Source organism: Barbus barbus, assembly GCF_936440315.1.
Source record: "Barbus barbus genome assembly, chromosome: 16".
Lineage (NCBI taxonomy): Eukaryota > Metazoa > Chordata > Actinopteri > Cypriniformes > Cyprinidae > Barbus > Barbus barbus.
The window spans coordinates 25,783,727-25,801,323 of record NC_136744.1 but is presented as its reverse complement, the minus strand read 5'-3'; the positions used below and the strand labels follow the sequence as shown (position 1 = coordinate 25,801,323).

At 38.8% G+C, this 17,597-nt stretch overlaps 1 protein-coding gene across 4 annotated transcripts in view; it reads right to left on the bottom strand.

Moving 5' to 3' along the window:
- The window catches only part of LOC306882669 (insulin-degrading enzyme), a 28,385-nt gene extending 14,092 nt beyond the window's left edge, over positions 1-14,293 (bottom strand). For 2 of the 4 annotated variants that reach the window (XM_079437477.1, XM_079437478.1), the window contains exons 1-13: positions 14,222-14,293; positions 13,946-14,078; positions 12,980-13,164; positions 10,318-10,525; positions 9,126-9,295; positions 7,983-8,105; positions 7,487-7,599; positions 6,619-6,781; positions 6,352-6,444; positions 6,167-6,258; positions 5,891-5,971; positions 5,299-5,402; positions 907-1,009 (exon numbers count right to left, since the gene is read on the bottom strand). In XM_079437477.1, coding sequence (XP_079293603.1) covers positions 907-1,009; positions 5,299-5,402; positions 5,891-5,971; positions 6,167-6,258; positions 6,352-6,444; positions 6,619-6,781; positions 7,487-7,599; positions 7,983-8,105; positions 9,126-9,295; positions 10,318-10,525; positions 12,980-13,164; positions 13,946-13,980 — 1,470 coding nt within the window. In that variant the 5' untranslated portion in view covers positions 13,981-14,078; positions 14,222-14,293. Of the gene's footprint in view, positions 1-906; positions 1,010-5,298; positions 5,403-5,890; positions 5,972-6,166; positions 6,259-6,351; positions 6,445-6,618; positions 6,782-7,486; positions 7,600-7,982; positions 8,106-9,125; positions 9,296-10,317; positions 10,526-12,979; positions 13,165-13,945; positions 14,093-14,221 lie in introns of those variants that run through there. The other 2 variants (XM_079437479.1, XM_079437480.1) reach the window with 2 other exon arrangements.
- Between the last annotated feature and the right edge of the window lie 3,304 nt (positions 14,294-17,597).

The window sequence follows — 17,597 nt, the reverse complement described above, 5'->3', positions numbered from 1 at the left end:
AAAAAAGAAAAAGGAACTTTTTTTATTTTTACAGTAAACCAAAGTTAAAGAGGTCCTATTATGCTTTTTCACTTTTTGAATTTTAGTCAGTGTAGTGTGTATGTTTGGCCATAAAAAGATCTACAAAATCACAAATCTCAAAGTCCACTCCAAAGGGAGATATTTAGTTTTTAAAAAGTCCCTTTTCAAGAACTACAACGAACGCTCGTTTGGACTACAAAGTTGTTTTCCTGTATTTGTGATATCACAAAAATAAATCCCGCCTACGGAAATTCGAATGGTTTGCGGGTGGGGAGAACGCTTGGTTGAGCACTGCACGTTTCAAAATCGAAACCCGGTGCAGGTTTTTTTCGGAACTGTAATAATACAGATGAACACAGGAACGGAAAAGTTAAAATGTAAATTCTGCTCTGAGTGAACCGATTGACTTTTTTTTTTTTTTTTTTTCAAGCCCTGATCACAACACATTTTGTTTTTAGGAAGGCGGGCCTTCATCAAACCCGGAACTAATCGAGCCGTTTGTGCCATGCTGGAGAGAGATGTATTGTAATAATGTAAATTATGTGAAAAATAATGCGAACCATCAAGCATGAGAGTATGTTCTAGTACACCCCCAAAACAAAATCAAGACTTTGGAAAAGAGCATAATAGGACCCCTTTAAAATGAGTCTGCTAGAGTAGAGTTTAACAATTTTATATCACAGCTCAGTACAAGGCTATTCCACTTTGATAAAATATACATTGCTCATAACACATGGATCCTCCCTATACCCTTTTAGTTACCTGTCCAGACCATTTAACACTAGTCTAAATTCTGAAGGAAAATTAAGATAAGGTTTGTGTCCATACTTTGAACAGGAAAGAACAAACAAAAATCAAACATGACCCAAACAAAATGCATCTCACCTTAATAGCATCATCAGTAATAGCTTCCTGTTTGTACTGCGTGCCATACCACTCCTCAGTCCGGTCTGTCTGGCCTTCAAACGATTTAGAGACAACAGCAACCCTAAAAGAAAAAAAAAAAAAAAAAAAGCCAGAAGAATTGTAAGATCACTGCACCAGACACAGCATGAGAGTCCATTTCTCACAACTCCCTTGGGGAAAATGGGCCGTGCAATTTTGCTTTTATCAGACCTCTGCCGCAGTAAATAGATTGGGAATTATGGTCATTACATCAATCAAAGGTTTGAGTTTCCTCGAGCTTCTAAATCTGCTGTGCAGGGCTTTAGATCAATGCACCATTTCTGGACAATTTAGACCATCCTGGTCAATAGAGAACTTTTGGAACAATGACGTGCTATTCTGGACTCCCCTGCATCAATCAACTACATAAGAGCCCAGAATAGGTCCGGTCTAAAAACCTGAACACTCTTTCCAGAAGTAGTCTAAAACACACACAAGGTTACCAGAAGAATACAGCAGTTCCAGGCCATTCACCCACCGCCGGATGCTTAGTGCACACAAAAACGGCAAGTGCTTTCTCAATCTGGCAAGCTTTAATTTAATTGGTGCTACACAATTTCCAGCACTGAGAGAATACATTTTTATTCAGTTCTACTGGAAAAAGTGGAAGTGTTGTTTACAAGGTACTGGGTTTCTACAGTGCACACTTCTGAGGAAGAACTACTTGATGGATTTGGCAACGTTCATGAAAAAACAGGACACAAGTCAAAATGTCACTTCAAATTCTGATAAACCCACTGCTAAATGTCACAATAACTGTGCTTGGTAATTTTAAATATGGTACAGATGGTCTCTAGCTGTCCAAGTTGGCAGTTCTTGGCCAGAAAAGGCTAGATCAGATTTTCACAGATAGCCAGAAGTCTGGCTATGTGAGACTTTGGTCATCTAGAGTTACAGATATTTTAGCAAGGTCAGTGGTGTAGCCAATCACACAAGAGGTATGACAAGCAGTAAATTACCAGAACTGAAGGCAAAGTCTTGATCTTGATCTGAACAGTTTGGAAATACTAATACAAAATGAAATACAGCACCCCACAAGTTCTTCCATCCCAAAAACAACACGAGAGTAGCAATGGTATGGGGAGTCTTTTAAAGCTGGAAAGGAAATTGAATTTGAAAGCCTCTGTCATACTGGTGAGAACCTGAAGTGGGATTCTTTCAAACACAGCAAGAAGATCCAGTTAAAAAAAAGACTTCAAAAATAGATAAAAAGAATAAACAATCTGAGCCCAGTTTGGCCCTGAGCAGCAATATATTAAAGAAGCTGATATTTGCTTTGCACGGGTTCAAATATGAAGCTCCTTCAGTAGGTCTTTGAAGAGGGCAACCAATGGCTATATGTCTGTGTTAAACTAATCTCATCCTGAGGGGACACTAAATCTCTTTCAGATCTGTCCACAACAACATTCTCATCAGGGGTAACACCAACGAGTGTTTTGGTTTAATATATGGGATTAGCAATTTGAACAATCCCCAAACCCCCACCAATATCAAAAATAAATAAATAATTCAGAATGCTTTTTCCCCATAAGTTACATATACACATCCCTGTGTATATGTATCTCCATATCTGAGGCTTATGCAATAGACAGCAGCCATATAACCCTGTACCCCAAGACCAGTTGCCCACTGAAGCTAAGCAGGGTTGAGCCTGGTCAGTACCTGGATGGGAGACCTCCTGGGAAAAACTAGGTTGCTGCTAGAAGAGGTGTAATTGAGGCCAGCAGGAGGTGCTCACCCTGTGGTCTGTGTGGGTCCTAATGCTCCAGTATAGTGACAGGGGACACTATACTGTAAAAAGCACCATCCTTCGGATGAGACGTTAAACCGAGGTCCTGACTGTCTGTGATCATTAAAAATCCCAGGATGTTCTTCGAAAAAGAATAGGGGTGTTACCCCGGCATCCTGGCCAAATTTGCCCATTGGCCTCTGACCATCGTGGCCTCCTAATCATCCCCATACACTGATTGACTTCATCACTCTTTCTCCTCTCCACCAGTAAGCTGGTGTGTGGTGGGCGTTCTGGTGCACTATGGCTGCCGTCTCATCATCCAGGTGGATGCTGCACACTGATGGTTGAGGAGATTTCCCTCCTTGTATGCAAAGCGCTTTGAGTACCTAGAAAAGCGCTATATAAAATGTAACAAATTATTATTATAATTATTAATTAGACATCGATGCATAGCCGACAATACAATACATTAAAGATGCATATAAAGCAGCTACTGATGTGGTGCGATTCACCCCTATTACGATGCAGTGTGTTCTGATTTTGATTTGATTCAACAACGCAATTCAATGGAATACGATGCAATGGCAACAAAAAAAATATGATGCTACGCAATTCAATATGGTACAGACAGTTCACTTATTTGGTTCATTACAATTATTATTTGGTAGATGATGCAGCTCTACACCTCTGCCATGTCATATTTATACACTGTGACTCTCAGGACATGCCTCGGTCTCCGTAGTGTTGCTAAACATCATTTGTATAGCAGCAGTGGTGATGAGAGAACGTGCTTGAGAAACAGTTCAGAGAGGAGAGATCAAAATATTGGCCAAAAATTATTGGTCACTTTCCATGTATCTAGTGCATCTAGTATTTATATTTTTTATATGTATAAAAATGTACATATATTTTTAGACATATATACACACACACATACATATTCACTGTCCACTTTATTAGGTACACCTGTTCAATTGCTTGGTAAAACAAATTGCTAATCAGCCAATCACATGGCAGCAACACATTTGAACGTGGAATGGTTGTTGGTGCCAGACAGGATTTTCACGTACAACCATCTCTAGGGTTTACAGAAATATCCAGTGAGTGGCAGTTGTGTGGACGAAAATGCCTTGTTGATGTCAGAGGAGAATGGGCAGACTGGTTAGAGATGATAGAAAGGCAACAGTAACTCAAATAACCACTCGCTACAACCTAGGTATGCAGAATACCATCTCTGAACTCACAACACGTCGAACCCTGAAGCAGATGGGCTACAGCAGCAGACCACCACACCGGGTGCCGCTCCTGTCAGCTAAGAACAGGAAACTGAGCCTACATATGTAACTAATTTATTAACAGTTTTTCTCCGTAACTGATTACAATTACTTTTATTTTGTAATTAAATTACGTAATTCTGTTACATGCAACTAGTTACTCCCCAACACTGCGTATGAGTGCTGCCAGCATTGCTGCAGAGGTTGAAGGGGTGGGGGGTCAGCCTGTCAGTGCTCAGACCATACGCCGCACACTGCATCAAATTGGTCTGCATGGCTGTCATCCCAGAAGGAAGCCTCTTCTAAAGATGATGCACAAGAAAGCCCGCAAACAGTTTGCTGAAGACAAGCAGACTAAGGACATGGATTACTGGAACCATGTCCTGTGGTCTGATGAGACCAAGATAAACTTATTTAGTTCAGATGGTGTAAAGCGTGTGTGGCGGCAACCAGGTGAGGAGTACAAAGACAAGTGTGTCTTGCCTACAGTCAAGCACGGGGTGGGAGTGTCATGGTCTGGGGCTGCATGAGTGCTGCCTGCACTGGGGAGCTACAGTTCATTGAGGGAACCATGAATGCCAACATGTACTGTGACATACTGAAGCAGAGACTGGGCCGCCGGCAGTATTCCAACATGATAACGACCCCAAACACACCTCCAAGACGACCACTGCCTTGCTAAAGAAGCTGAGGGTAAAGGTGATGGACTGGCCAAGCACGTATCCAGACCTAAACCCTATTGAGCATCTGTGGGGCATCCTCAAACGGAAGGTGGAGGAGCGCAAGGAGTGGAAGAGGACTCCAGTGGCAACCTGTGAAGCTCTGGTGAACTCCATGCCCAAGAGGGTTAAGGCAGTGCTGGAAAATAATGGTGGTCAAACAAAATATTGACACTTTGGGCACAATTTGGACATTTTCACTTAGGGGTGTACTCACTTTTGTAGCCAGCGGTTCAGACATTAATGGCTGTGTGTTGAGTTATTTTGAGGGGACAGCAAATTTACACTGTTATACAAGCTGTACACTCACTACTTTACATTGTATCAAAGTGTCATTTCTTCAGTGTTGTCACATGAAAAGATAATAAAATATTTACAAAAATGTGAGGGTTCTGTGAGATATTGTACACACACAAAATAATTTATACCAATGCAAATGTTAGAAATGATGCATTGGATACAAATACCAACTTTTATCCGACGCACACTCTTAAATCGATCATATCGTTAACTTATGCACCAAAACAAATAATTGAATCTTACCATCCCTAATACACACACCTATGTGCATGTTACACAAGTGAAAGACCACCTTGTATGTGCTCACCTGACATTCTCTGGTCTCAGTTTATCAAGCACCATCTCGATCAAGTCTGGCCTGAACTCCTCCAGCAAGTATTCAGCAGCCAAGACTTCCTCCAGCGGATAGTACTGAGACAGAGAAATGGGCATTATATTCAGAAATATTATATATTTTGCCCTCAAAGAATATGTGATCTTTTCAAAGCCTTAGAAAGCTTTTCAGCGTTAAAATTTATAGTGTATTAAATGTATTTTACTGCATCATACAATACACTCAACCTTACATTTCTAAAGTGACAAATGAGCCAGAAGCAATGTACACAGTGATAAACATCATTCTTGACCGATTATTATAAACCACCAAAAGTTCACAAAATTAGAGTAGAAGCCAGGTTACACAATACTGATTAATTGGTATATTAACGCATACTGTTCAAAACACTATTTTTGAAGTAGACAGAATGCAGCATGCTGTCGTATGCAGTACACAAACACAAAATAATTAAAATGAAACACTGGCTATGATCCCCTGACAAAACACTGAGCAGCACCCTGATGACACAAGCAACTGTAACCATGGTGACAGCCTTTTAAAGTCTTTCATGAGAGACACCTACATGCAGTAGTCCAGTCACTTTAGACGTGTATCCACGAGGACGTTCCTTGTCCTTAAATCTGAAAGCCACAGTGTTCAAATCCTGCAAAAACAAAATGTAGAGACAAATCAGTGACGTCCTAACCACCAAGTCTCATTGTTAGCAGCACTGTATGAAAATTCACCTGGTGTTTATCATTAGGGTTTGGGAATATGAAACTATCTTGTTCCAAACATCTGTCTATTTTGTGATTTGATTCAGTGTACAGCCAGTGTACTTTAACTAGTATGTTCATACCTTACACTCCTGAAAGACCCACTCTTGAGGGCCCTCTGTCCGCAGCTTCTGAATATACTGGAACATGTGGAAGATGATATCCTCGACATGCACTGGAGACACAGGAAATACAGCTCAAGCCATAAAAAAAAAAAAAACATACTGGCCAGCACCAAAACACACACAAAAACACTCCAGGTCCTTACACAGCCCCTCTTCTGTCAAGTCCACATTAATAATGAAGAACATAAATCCTCTGGCTCCTTCTTTCTGGCCTCCGACTAGCGTGTTCACCCATCCTGAGAAGAGACCGAGTGCATCCATGAATACATGGATACAATGCTTGGTTGAGATATAAATATATGGATCCTTATATTTGACCTTTAAGTCTTAGTCGCAAATTATCTTAAATTTTTCGTACGTTATCATTTGGCCACTCAAAGAAAAAGCTACCTTTCCTGACAAACTCTCACCTTTAGCTTTGAGCTCAGACAGGAGACTACCTGGACCCTCATGTCCAATCAGATGGCCCAGATAATGACCTGGATTTGATTTGTAGTACTTCTGCAGGTCTGGGATAGGGAAGGTCACATACAAGTTTCTAATGTCCTTAATAGGCACGACTTTATAAAATTGCTGTGGGGAAAAAAAAGAGAAAAATTTACAAATCGAATCAGACAATAAGAAAACAGTAGCAGAGAACATTCCTTAAAAGAAAAGGAAATTATGTGCTGCATATTTGGGTTTAACTCAATGGTCATTAACTGCTTTACACTACTGTTTGCGCTCAGTAACAAATTCATATTTTTATTGGGCAAAAATGCATTAAATTGTTCAAATAACAGTAAAAATATTTATAACCTTTAATATTACATTTTAACTGCTGTTCTTTTGAACATTCTATTCAACAAAGAATCCTGAAAAATGTTAAGCAGAACAGCTGTTTTCAACAATGATAGTAATAAGAAATGTTTCTTGAGTGCGAAATCATCATAGAATGATTTCTGAAGGATCATGTAACACTGAAGACTCGAGTAATGATGCTGAAAATTCAGCTTTGCCATCACAGAAATAATCTGCATTTTAAAATCTTAAAATATAAATAAAAAAACAGTTCTTTCAATTATAATATTTCACAATATTGCCACTTTAATAAATGCACCTTTGCTTAGCAGAAAACACTCCTTTGAAAAACATTAAATCTTACTGACCTCAAACTTTGAACAGTAGTGTATAATACCAAAAGTTCAGTTCTGATAAAGCATTTACGTTAGATGTCTCTAACAAGGAGCAGGTTTAGGGTGTAGGGTGCAAGACGCATGACTGGGGTTTAGATCTTACCCTCAGGTGTTCTTCCTGGAAAGGGTGTGATGGGAATTCTGGGACAGGTACATTCTTGTTCTCGACCTCTCCAAAAAGCGTCACCACCATAGATGTCAAATCATCCAGCGACTCTGAAAAAATGTGTTAAACTCAAACTGAAACCTTCATCTCTGCACGCTTCAGAATACATACTAGTCTGTGCAAAAACAAATTATGAATCATTCAATAGTGTGACAAACAACGAGGCAGATTTTATAAGAGATTCAGCATCAGACCGAAACAGAAGTGAGAAATCTTCCGTGCCTTGAATGGACGTCACAGATCATTGCATTTACTGTTTATTAAGTATGAATATCTGAGCCCGTTTGTTACAGATTTCTGCATTTTCTTTTTTTAACAGAGTGACCAGGAAAAGCTTGCAGATTGAAAAGTGGAAATGTTCTTCATCCACTGTCTAGCAAGCGTAAAACGTAAGAAATCAACTTATGGTTGGTTTATGTCGCCAATGACTGACCTCTGCCCAGCACACACAATCCCATAAGGTTGGAGGAATAGTAGGTGGAGTGAAACTTGAGCAGCTCCTCACGGATATCAATGCCCTGTTGAGATGGCCTTGTCTCAAGGGTTAACTTATTGCCTTAAAACATAAACAAAAAAATCACAAAAATTAATTAATGGACAACAACCAGCATTGATAAGAACATAAAGGACAGTCAAAAAGCACTTGACAGTTTGTGAAGGCAACTTTATAGCTCACATATGGCTACAGACCTGCCATAATTAAATGGTGACGAAGCATTTGGAAAAAGTGACATTCTGTCATGCAAATAACAGTTGAGAATGTTAACTTTTGCTGCAAAAAAACTAAACAAAACCCACATATACATCTATTGGAGTGCATTTTATTTTTTTGAATGTACATCTGTTTTTCTCTAAATGTGACCCTCCACCACAAAACCAGTCTTAAGTCGCTGGGGTATATTTGTAACAATAGCCAAAAATACATTGTATGGGTCAAAATTATAGATTTTTCTTTTATGACAAAATTCATTAGGATATTAAGTAAAGATCATGTTCCATGAAGATATTTAGTAAATTTCTTACTGTAAATATATAAAAACTTCAATTTTAATAAGTAATATGCATTGCTAAGGACTTAATTTGGACAACTTTAAAAGGCAATTTTCTCAGTATTTAGATTTTTTTGCACCCTCAGATTCCAGATTTTCAAATAGTTATATCTCGGCCAAATATTGTCCTATCCTAACAAACCACACATCAACGGAATTCTTATTTATTCAGCTCACTTAAGACTGGTTTTGTGGTTCAGGGTCACAAATGGTTCTGGTTAATATGAGGGTAAAGGACAGAACAAATCACTTTTTTTTAAGTGCAAGCAAGCCTTATATAACTCAAGGCCGCCACCATCTGGCTATTCTGGGCAGAGATAAATCTTATCAAAGAAGATTAGGCTAAATTGATCTAGACATTATCCTCTAGCTTTCTACTGTCCTTCGCTGAGAATAAAGTATAGATAACATTTACAGCACCCCATAATGGGGAAAAGGCATGTTTCAAAAGATCTTAGGTCTACAAACAGAGATAATGGGAAAGTATCTACATGAGAGATTAAATCAGGCGTGAAGCATTTCCATACCAGTGCCAAACTTGCTAAAAGGATGTTTAGGGTTCCCAGTGGCTTTCTCCAACTGAAACAGCCGCCATGCGTCATTCATGAGATTCTTCTCATGTTCTGAATCCACTGCATTCACCTCTCGGTCCTTACAGCTCTCATCAAACAGTGGACAGAGAAAGAACTGGGCAAATCTATGAGACAAAGTCAGTCAAACACCATTTAATGCACTGTTTAGGTAAAGTTTGTTTAAACAAATCACTGTCAGCCTATAGCTGCAGAACACTTTGTTCCTGTTCAAATCCATTTGCATAAAATCTGAACATCATGCAAATTGACACGAAGCACAACTGCCATGCGAATTAAATGTACACAATGAGTGTAACACTGCTGCAAGTGACATGGTGGTCTGCACTGTTTACTATAAATATGCAAGGGACAAAACACCTAAATTATGGAATAAACTAAAAAAATATTTAAAATAAAATGCATCCTTTCACAGCCTTTACGAGTTGCCATAATGCCACTATAATCTGACATTAAAAAGGACAAATGGCAAGTTTAAGTTTAAAGATGCATCAAAGCTCAAATGAATTCAATGACTTCAAGGATTATGCAGTTTGCAAAAGTGACATTTTGTATTGCTAACTACTGTTAGGAATGGTAACTTTTGCTACACAACACATTTACAAATACATCTGCTGACCAATGACAATTTTTGAGAGGCGGGTGCAGGTGTGCTTTAAGAAATCCAATTTGCTACATGCCCGATTGATTTCCAATGGTCGCTGATGTCTGATTGCCTCAGCTTTTTTAACACCTTCAAAATGCATCCTACACATTCCTACCTGTCAAACACTCACTAAGTGCTTTCTAAAGTGTCCAGTCTGATGTGTTTGCAAAATTCTGTGTCATGACCCAGTTTTTGGAGATTAATCATGAATCATTCAAATGTTTCAATGAGCAGGTGGTGTTCTGGGTCACAGAGGCAGATGGGCTCTGGGGGAAACTCTTCTCTCTATATCCCAGCAACCCAATTCCTCCTGGACATGTAACTCCACACCGAAAAGCATTGTGACACCTGAAGGTCTAAACCCTGTTCACCTTTTCATAAGTTCAAACAGTGCACACGTCACTCTTCAGCATCTAAAACAGACCAGCATTCCAGATGGCTCTTCAATAATTCACCAATTGTTCTTTTTTTGGATTCATTTACCTGTCCAAAGCCCCTTGTAGATGCTCATGGGATACATCAAAGTAGTAATTGGTGTGCTCTCCACTGGTGAAGGCATTGGAGCTGCCGGCGTGCTCGCTCAAAAACTGGCTGTACTCGTTCTCTTTGGGGTACTTCTCGGTTCCCAGAAACAGCATGTGCTCACAGAAGTGGGCCAGTCCTGAAATGTTCTCAGGATCTGACAAAGAACCTGCAGGATAGTAAAAAAAGAGAAAAGCAGGAGATTAAGAAGTGCAAGAAATTACTGATATCTTGCACTCTGACACAAAACAAGTGCTTGACAAACTTCTAAATCAAGCGGACTTCATTAGAGGATGACAGGTTCAGGCATATTCAAGATCCTAACGCTTAAATCCTTAGTTACACAGAGGTTTGCTACAGTATTAAAGGCATTAGAACACTTAAAGGTGCCATAGAATGCATTGATACAATATTTTAAATTGTTCTCTGATATCTACATAGAAGGTATGTGGCTTAGGTAAGGGCAAAAATTCTCCAGAAACAGTTTTACATGTCAATTTACAACCCTAAAATTTCTCCCCAGAATGAAGCGGTCTGTTATTGGCTTATTTGGAAGGGTCATGAATAATATGGTTGAGCTCTGCTCTGACTGGCTGTTTCACAGTGCAGCTCAATGTTGAGCTCTGCTCTGATTGGCGGTTCATTTCAGTAGCTCACAGGAAGGAAACAGGGAAAATATATATTTCAATACTTTCTTGCGCAGTTATATCATTGGGTAATAATACTGTAAATAAAATGCGGGCATCAGGGAGCCGCTATTAATATGCTGGGCATTGAAACCGTTTTTGAATGCACGATTTATTTTTACTTTTGAGATTCACGATCGCACAAACTCTGTTTATACTATGGAGAGGCAGTACTTACCACACATTTCACAAGATCAGATGCTTGTCAGTGGTGCTTAGGATCTGTAAATCATTCGCCATCATCCTCAGTCATCTCTCCTTACTCCGTTTATGTGGTAAGTGAAATCTTATGTACTGTAATGTAACAGGCTACCGCTAACCAGGAGCTAACCATGTCCCCTTTAGTGGCTCGCGTTAATTTACTAGAATGCGTTATTTGTTTTCCGTGCCTTTCTGAATACAGACACCAACCCATCCCTGCACTTCACCTCCCCTGCACAGCCTGGAACATAACATTTATTTCCATGATCTGCCATTTTCGCTGTTGTCCTCCCTCGTATTTCTTCACAATACCTGCAGAACTTCTGATGGCTCGGCTGGCCTAGAACATGGGCGGGTACATGCAAATGTTGGGGGCGTAACTATTAGTGATTCCGACTGTCATGTAACAGTCGGTGTTATGTTCTGATTCGCCTATTTTTCAGTGGTCTTTTTTATTCATGAGATTTAAATAAGGAGAAGGAAACAATGGTGTTTGAGGTTCACTGCATGTCATTTCCATGTTCAGAACTCGTATTATTGAACTATGCCAAGTTAAAGACAGTTTTCCTTTCTATGGCACCTTTAAACAACCAGCTCTACCATAATATATTAGCCAGTCAGACAGATAGATAGGTCTCCAAGTCTTTGGAGCAAGGTTTCTCAACTCCAGCCCTCAAGGCCCACTTTCCTGCAGAGTTTAACTCCAACCTTAAATCAAACTCACCTGCCTGTAACTTTTGATCCTGGAGGAAATCCTTGCAAAACCAAGTTATTAAATTCAACATGACAATTTACATTAGAATCAGTATGTCGACTAACTCTACTGTTGAAAATGAATGTGTCTTCAAAAAACAAATTCATACTACACAAGCAGAATAAATTTGCACATATCCCCTGTAAAACATTGTTACATTGAAATAATGAATCTTTGTTTTTCATTAATAAGGGGCCACTAAATAGCATCGGGTCACTGTTTAAATGACTGAATCAGTTTGTTGAGCTGGTCCTTTGGTCCTTTTTGGTTTTGAAAACCAACAAGAATAGAGTTCAGCATGAACAAAGCCTTAGAAGAAAAAAAAAAAAAAAAAACTTGAATTCAAATGTGATTCTTGTCTTATTATCAAAAGGCTCTTTTAAAGTGTAATAAGTGAGCATTAAAGAAACGCAATGACATTTTTATATCTAAACCTCATGTCTACTTACACCATTTCAACATTTCATTCAAATTGACTTTTTTTTAAACTCCCGCTTTATCAAGTGATTGGGTTGTTGAAATCTGCACTTTCAGCCATTAGTTAAGCCCCCATAAGTCTGTGCTGACACACTGTGCGGCACTCCAGCTGTAATTCAAATGAATTGTTTAAAGTTTACTTTTTTTCTTAAATAAAGGGCTGAAAAGATTCAATGTGACACAAGGAAGTCTTCAATGACTTGTACAGAGTGGTCTGCTCAGAAACTAAATTTTGCAGAACTCTTGTGGGATTTCAGTTTCTCTCTGCAACAAAGACATAAATCCAGGACAAGGATAGCAGTCAAGGTCTGGACTATTAAAAGTTGCTTTATGTGAAATGGAAAGCTACAGAGACAGAGGCAACCCAATCAATTCCGTTAAAACTGTTATTGATGGACAATAATGAAGATGTCCTTCAGGTTAGTAATAAATAGCCTGCATTAAAACAGAAGGGATCAGAAAGCAGCAAGTAGAGAGATATATGCAGCAAACTCTTTCCGTTTACCTATCTGGACATCCAGTGCGGCTGATGATTTGTCAGTGGTGGGGTCACTGATGAGAACAGCTTTCAGCCCATTTGTAAACTCAAGTCCTCGATACTCCCGTTTGTCTTCTGGAGAACGAATAATATCACTCACCACCCTCTTTACAGCCGGATCACTCATTCTGGCGGAGAGAGTTGAAACACTTCTGGATAAACAAGATAAAGAGTTAAGAGGCCAGATATTATTAAACAAACTCTTTATGAATCACTTCCTGTAACGAGGAATTTCAAAGGGCAAACACACTCCACGTCAAGTAAATTTCACCATCAGACAGACATACAAAAACCAGTTAGAACAGAATGTGACTAAAAACGTCAATTAGTTTTAGTTCTTAAATGTTACACTTTAATTAAAATTAGGCTCAGTCCGTTAAATTAGTTGAAGTGCTAGATTTAGTTTGAAAGTATTCCCTTATCCTGTTTGTACTTTAAGCGTCCGTTTAGTCTATTAGCTTACTTCAAACTTAAGTTCAGTTGAGACTAAACTAATATAAGTTAACGTTAGCTTTTAATGTAGTTTAGTTCAAGTTCAAGTTTAATCTCGGTTTAAGCGAAATTGTGTCTTGGTTGAAGTATACATATGGACTGTTTAGTTTAAAAGTAAATGGAGATTATGTTTTAGATTAAGTCACGTTACTTTAGTGTAAGTGATTTAGTTAAGTTTAAATCTAACGTTAACTTAAGTTTAAACGGTCTAGTCGGTTTTCAGCGTTTTCGTGAGGCTTTAAGTTTTAAACTGACTTACTGTTGAGTTATATAAAAAACCAACGAGAAATTCAATAGACTCAAACATTTTTAGACTTTAAACAAACAAAAAAGTTTAAACATTGTGAAATATTGTGTCATGAGCTAAAGCTAGCGCGCGCGACAGCTAACCGGGCCGCCACTGAACGAAGACAAAAAACAACACATTTATTTGACACTTACCTAATAGCTCGGATGAAAACAGTGGATAATATCATAAAATCGGAAGATAACTCGCTGTAAAGGCCCACCGGTTAACACATTTCTGCATACTTCAGTACTGGATAACAAAACTCTGCCGAAGACGCCATGATTTCTGCAGACAAAACCAATCAATCTCAGATCAGTTCCGCTTTTACACGCCGTTGATCAATTTACATTTAATATGAGATATTAACCATTACATATATGTATACATAAATGTGGAACATTAATTGTTAGTAAAAATGTCTGATATACCCATTTGTTTCCCTGACGTGGTTGGAATTGCTTAGTCACGCCTTGCCGAAGATCGACGTTACGAAACAGGCCACACCCACATCCAGGTTTAGTAGCGAGCACGTTGAGAATTTAAAGAGACCTCTGATTTAAGCGTCTCTCTCTCTCTCTCTCTCTCTCTCTCTCTCTCTCTCTCTCTCTCTCAATTCAATATTGCTTTATTGGCATGACTGTAAAAAATACAATATTGCCAAAGCTTGAAATATATATAGAGAAATATAATAACAATGAAAATATCAAAATAATAGAATAAAAACAATATAAATTTAAATACACAGTGTAACAAATAAGAACTTGTGTGAACTCTAGTGTGCTGTCTCTCAGGCTGTGACACACACACACACACACACACACACACACACGTTCACCTGCTGTTTCTCAGGCTGTGACACACACACATTCACCTGCTGTCTCTCAGGCTGTGACACACACACACACACACACACACACACACACACACACGTTCACCTGCTGTCTCTCAGGCTGTGACACACACACACACAAACACAAACGCACACACACACGTTCACCTGCTGTCTCTCAGACTGTGGCACACACACGTATCTCGCAGCCAGTGCTGCTGTCTGTCCCTCTCCTAGTATTATCTTTATTTGTTCCTCTTCAGTCATGGCTGTAAAGTTCTTTATGATGTTTGTGAATTTGTTGATGTATATGTCTCTGATTGATTTAAATTGGTAACAGTGAAGTAGGAAGTGTGTCTCTGTCTCGATCTCTCCTGTCTCACGGTGAACACACACTCTTTTCTCTCTGGGTAACCAGCTCTTTCTGTGTCTGCCGGTCTCGATGGCTAGTCTGTACTTGGTCAGGATCTCTCTGCTTTGTGTCTGTAACACTCTGGAGATATTCTTCTAATTCATATTTTAATTTTATACTTCGATAGAGTTGTAATTTACTTTGTGTTTTGGTTTCTTGATCCCAATGTTCCAGATATATATTTTTAGATTGTTTGATAATTTGATTTATTTTGATGTTTGGGTGAGAAGCAGTGCTGGTCTGAGACTGGTTAGTGTTAGTAGAGTTAGTCAGGTTAGTAAGTCTCAGAACCAGCTGACTGAGTGGACTCTTTTCGGGGTTCAGTTCTTGGGTTTGTTGTGCTTTAAAATGTAGTGATTCTGTGGGACTTTAGATGCATCCAGAATTTGAGGGATATTTTTGTATATTTATAATCAATGGGAAACGGCCTAATTCTGCCCTACATGCATTATTGGGTGTTCTCCTTTGTAATTTTAGAATAATTTTGCAGAATTCTGTGTGTAGGGCTTCTGTTGGATGCCTGTCCCATCTAGTGTAGCTCTGATCACTGAGTGGACCCCAAACCTCACTTCCATACAGCGCTATGGGCTGAATCACACTATCAAAGATTTTACACCAAATTGGAAGCGGTATTTCAATATTTTGGAATTTTTTCTTGATTGCGTATAGAGCTGTTCGAGCTTTATCTTTGAGAGCATTCACTGCCGTACTGAATCCCCGATGCAGTGATGATCAGGCCGAGGTAAGTGTACTGCATCGTGTGTTCTAGGGCGGTGCTGCCTAGATTGAACTGGTATCTGTGTTCCTGACATCTGGGCTTTTTCTGAAAGACCATAATGCTGGTCTTTTTGAGGTTTACTGCCAGGGCCCAGTTCTGGCAGTAGTTCTCCAGCAGGTCTATGTGCTGCTGTAGTCCCTGTGGGGTGGATGACAGCAGCACTAGATCATCTGCGTACAGCAAAAGCTTGATGTTTTTGTCTTGTAGAGTGAGTCCAGGGGCTGTAGACTGTTCCAACTGCACCAAATAGAATCAAATACTTTTTTTAAATCGACAAAGCATGCAAATATTTTTCCGTGTTTAGTCTGTTTTCCGTGTTTAGGGTGTAAATGTGGTCAGTAGTTCTATAATTAGGAAGAAAGCCAAGCTGACTAGGGCTCAGGACACTGTGTTCGTTAAGGAAGTTTACTATTCTATTGTTTAAAATACTGCTAAATAACTTCCCCAGATTACTGCTCACACAAATGCCTCTGAAATTTTTAGGGTCCAATTTGTCTCCACTCTTGTGAATAGGGGTAATAAGTCCAGATGTGGATCCAGATGTCAGGAAAACAGCCTGAACTAAGTACAAGGTTGAATAATTTGAGCGCAGCTGTCTGAAGCTCAGGTGTGCTGTGTTTCAGCATTTCACCCAGAATGTTGTCAGGGCCACAAGATATTTTACATTTTTAGCTTTTGAGTTTTTTCATCAATTCATGTGTAATTGGGAAGTCGAGAGGCTTTTGATTATTTTAATTATGTTTTCATAAGTTTGTAGACTTTGTTTGATCTGATCAGAATTGTTAATGAGTTGTTTTGGAGGGATTTCTTTATATAATTTTCTAAATGTTTTGTCCAAATGTTTCCATCTTGTATTGGCAAGTCTTGAGGTTTTGTTGTGCTTAGATTATTCCACATATCCCAGAACTGATTATGATTTATTGAATATTCTTGTAAAATTGTGGTCAGATGGTGTTTCTTTTTTGCTCTGATTGTGTCTTTGTATTGTTTTAATCTTGAACAGTATTCAGTTCTTATGTCAGCGTTGTTTGGTTCATATTTGATCATTTTCTAAGTTGTTTTCTTAATGTTTTGCAGTCTGAGTCAAACCATTTTTCATCTTTTGATGTATTTTTACTACATTTTTTTTATTTTCTTTTTCAACTCAGTTTTGCAAGCTGCTTTTTTATATGTAATTTATTTCATTTATAGCCAAATTAACACCATCTTTAGTTGTTTCAAATTTTTTGTTAATAAATGTAGTGATTAGATTTTGAATTTCTTCAGAATTGAGGGCTTGAATAAATTTGTCTGTGCTGTCTGAAGTCCATCTGTATCCTGGTTGGATTTGATACATTTGACATGTTTCGGGTATGTTTTGTGTTAGTGAGTGATGTGTTTTAATATAAATGTTAATTTGGTTATGGTCAGAAAGTGGAGTTTGTTGTTTGACAGTGAATGCACTGAAGGAGGAGGGGTCCATGTCAGTGATGGTATAGTCAACTACACTAGCTCCAAGACCTGAACAACACGTGAACCTTCCTAAAGAGTTCCCTCTGATCCTGCCATTAAGTATGTACAGGCCCAAGAGCTGCACTAAATCTACCGTTTTTATTAACAGTTTGGTCAAGATTGTTTTTTGATGGGAGGTTTTTTGTGAGACTCGGGGTTTTGGCCAAAGATATGTTCATTGCCCTTTGGATCTATGTTATCAGGTTCAGATCCAGTTCAGAGAGAAAATAACCTGTGAGAATGGTGATAAATAATTTACATCTAGTGCACTTTTTTATTTTTTTTGTCGATATT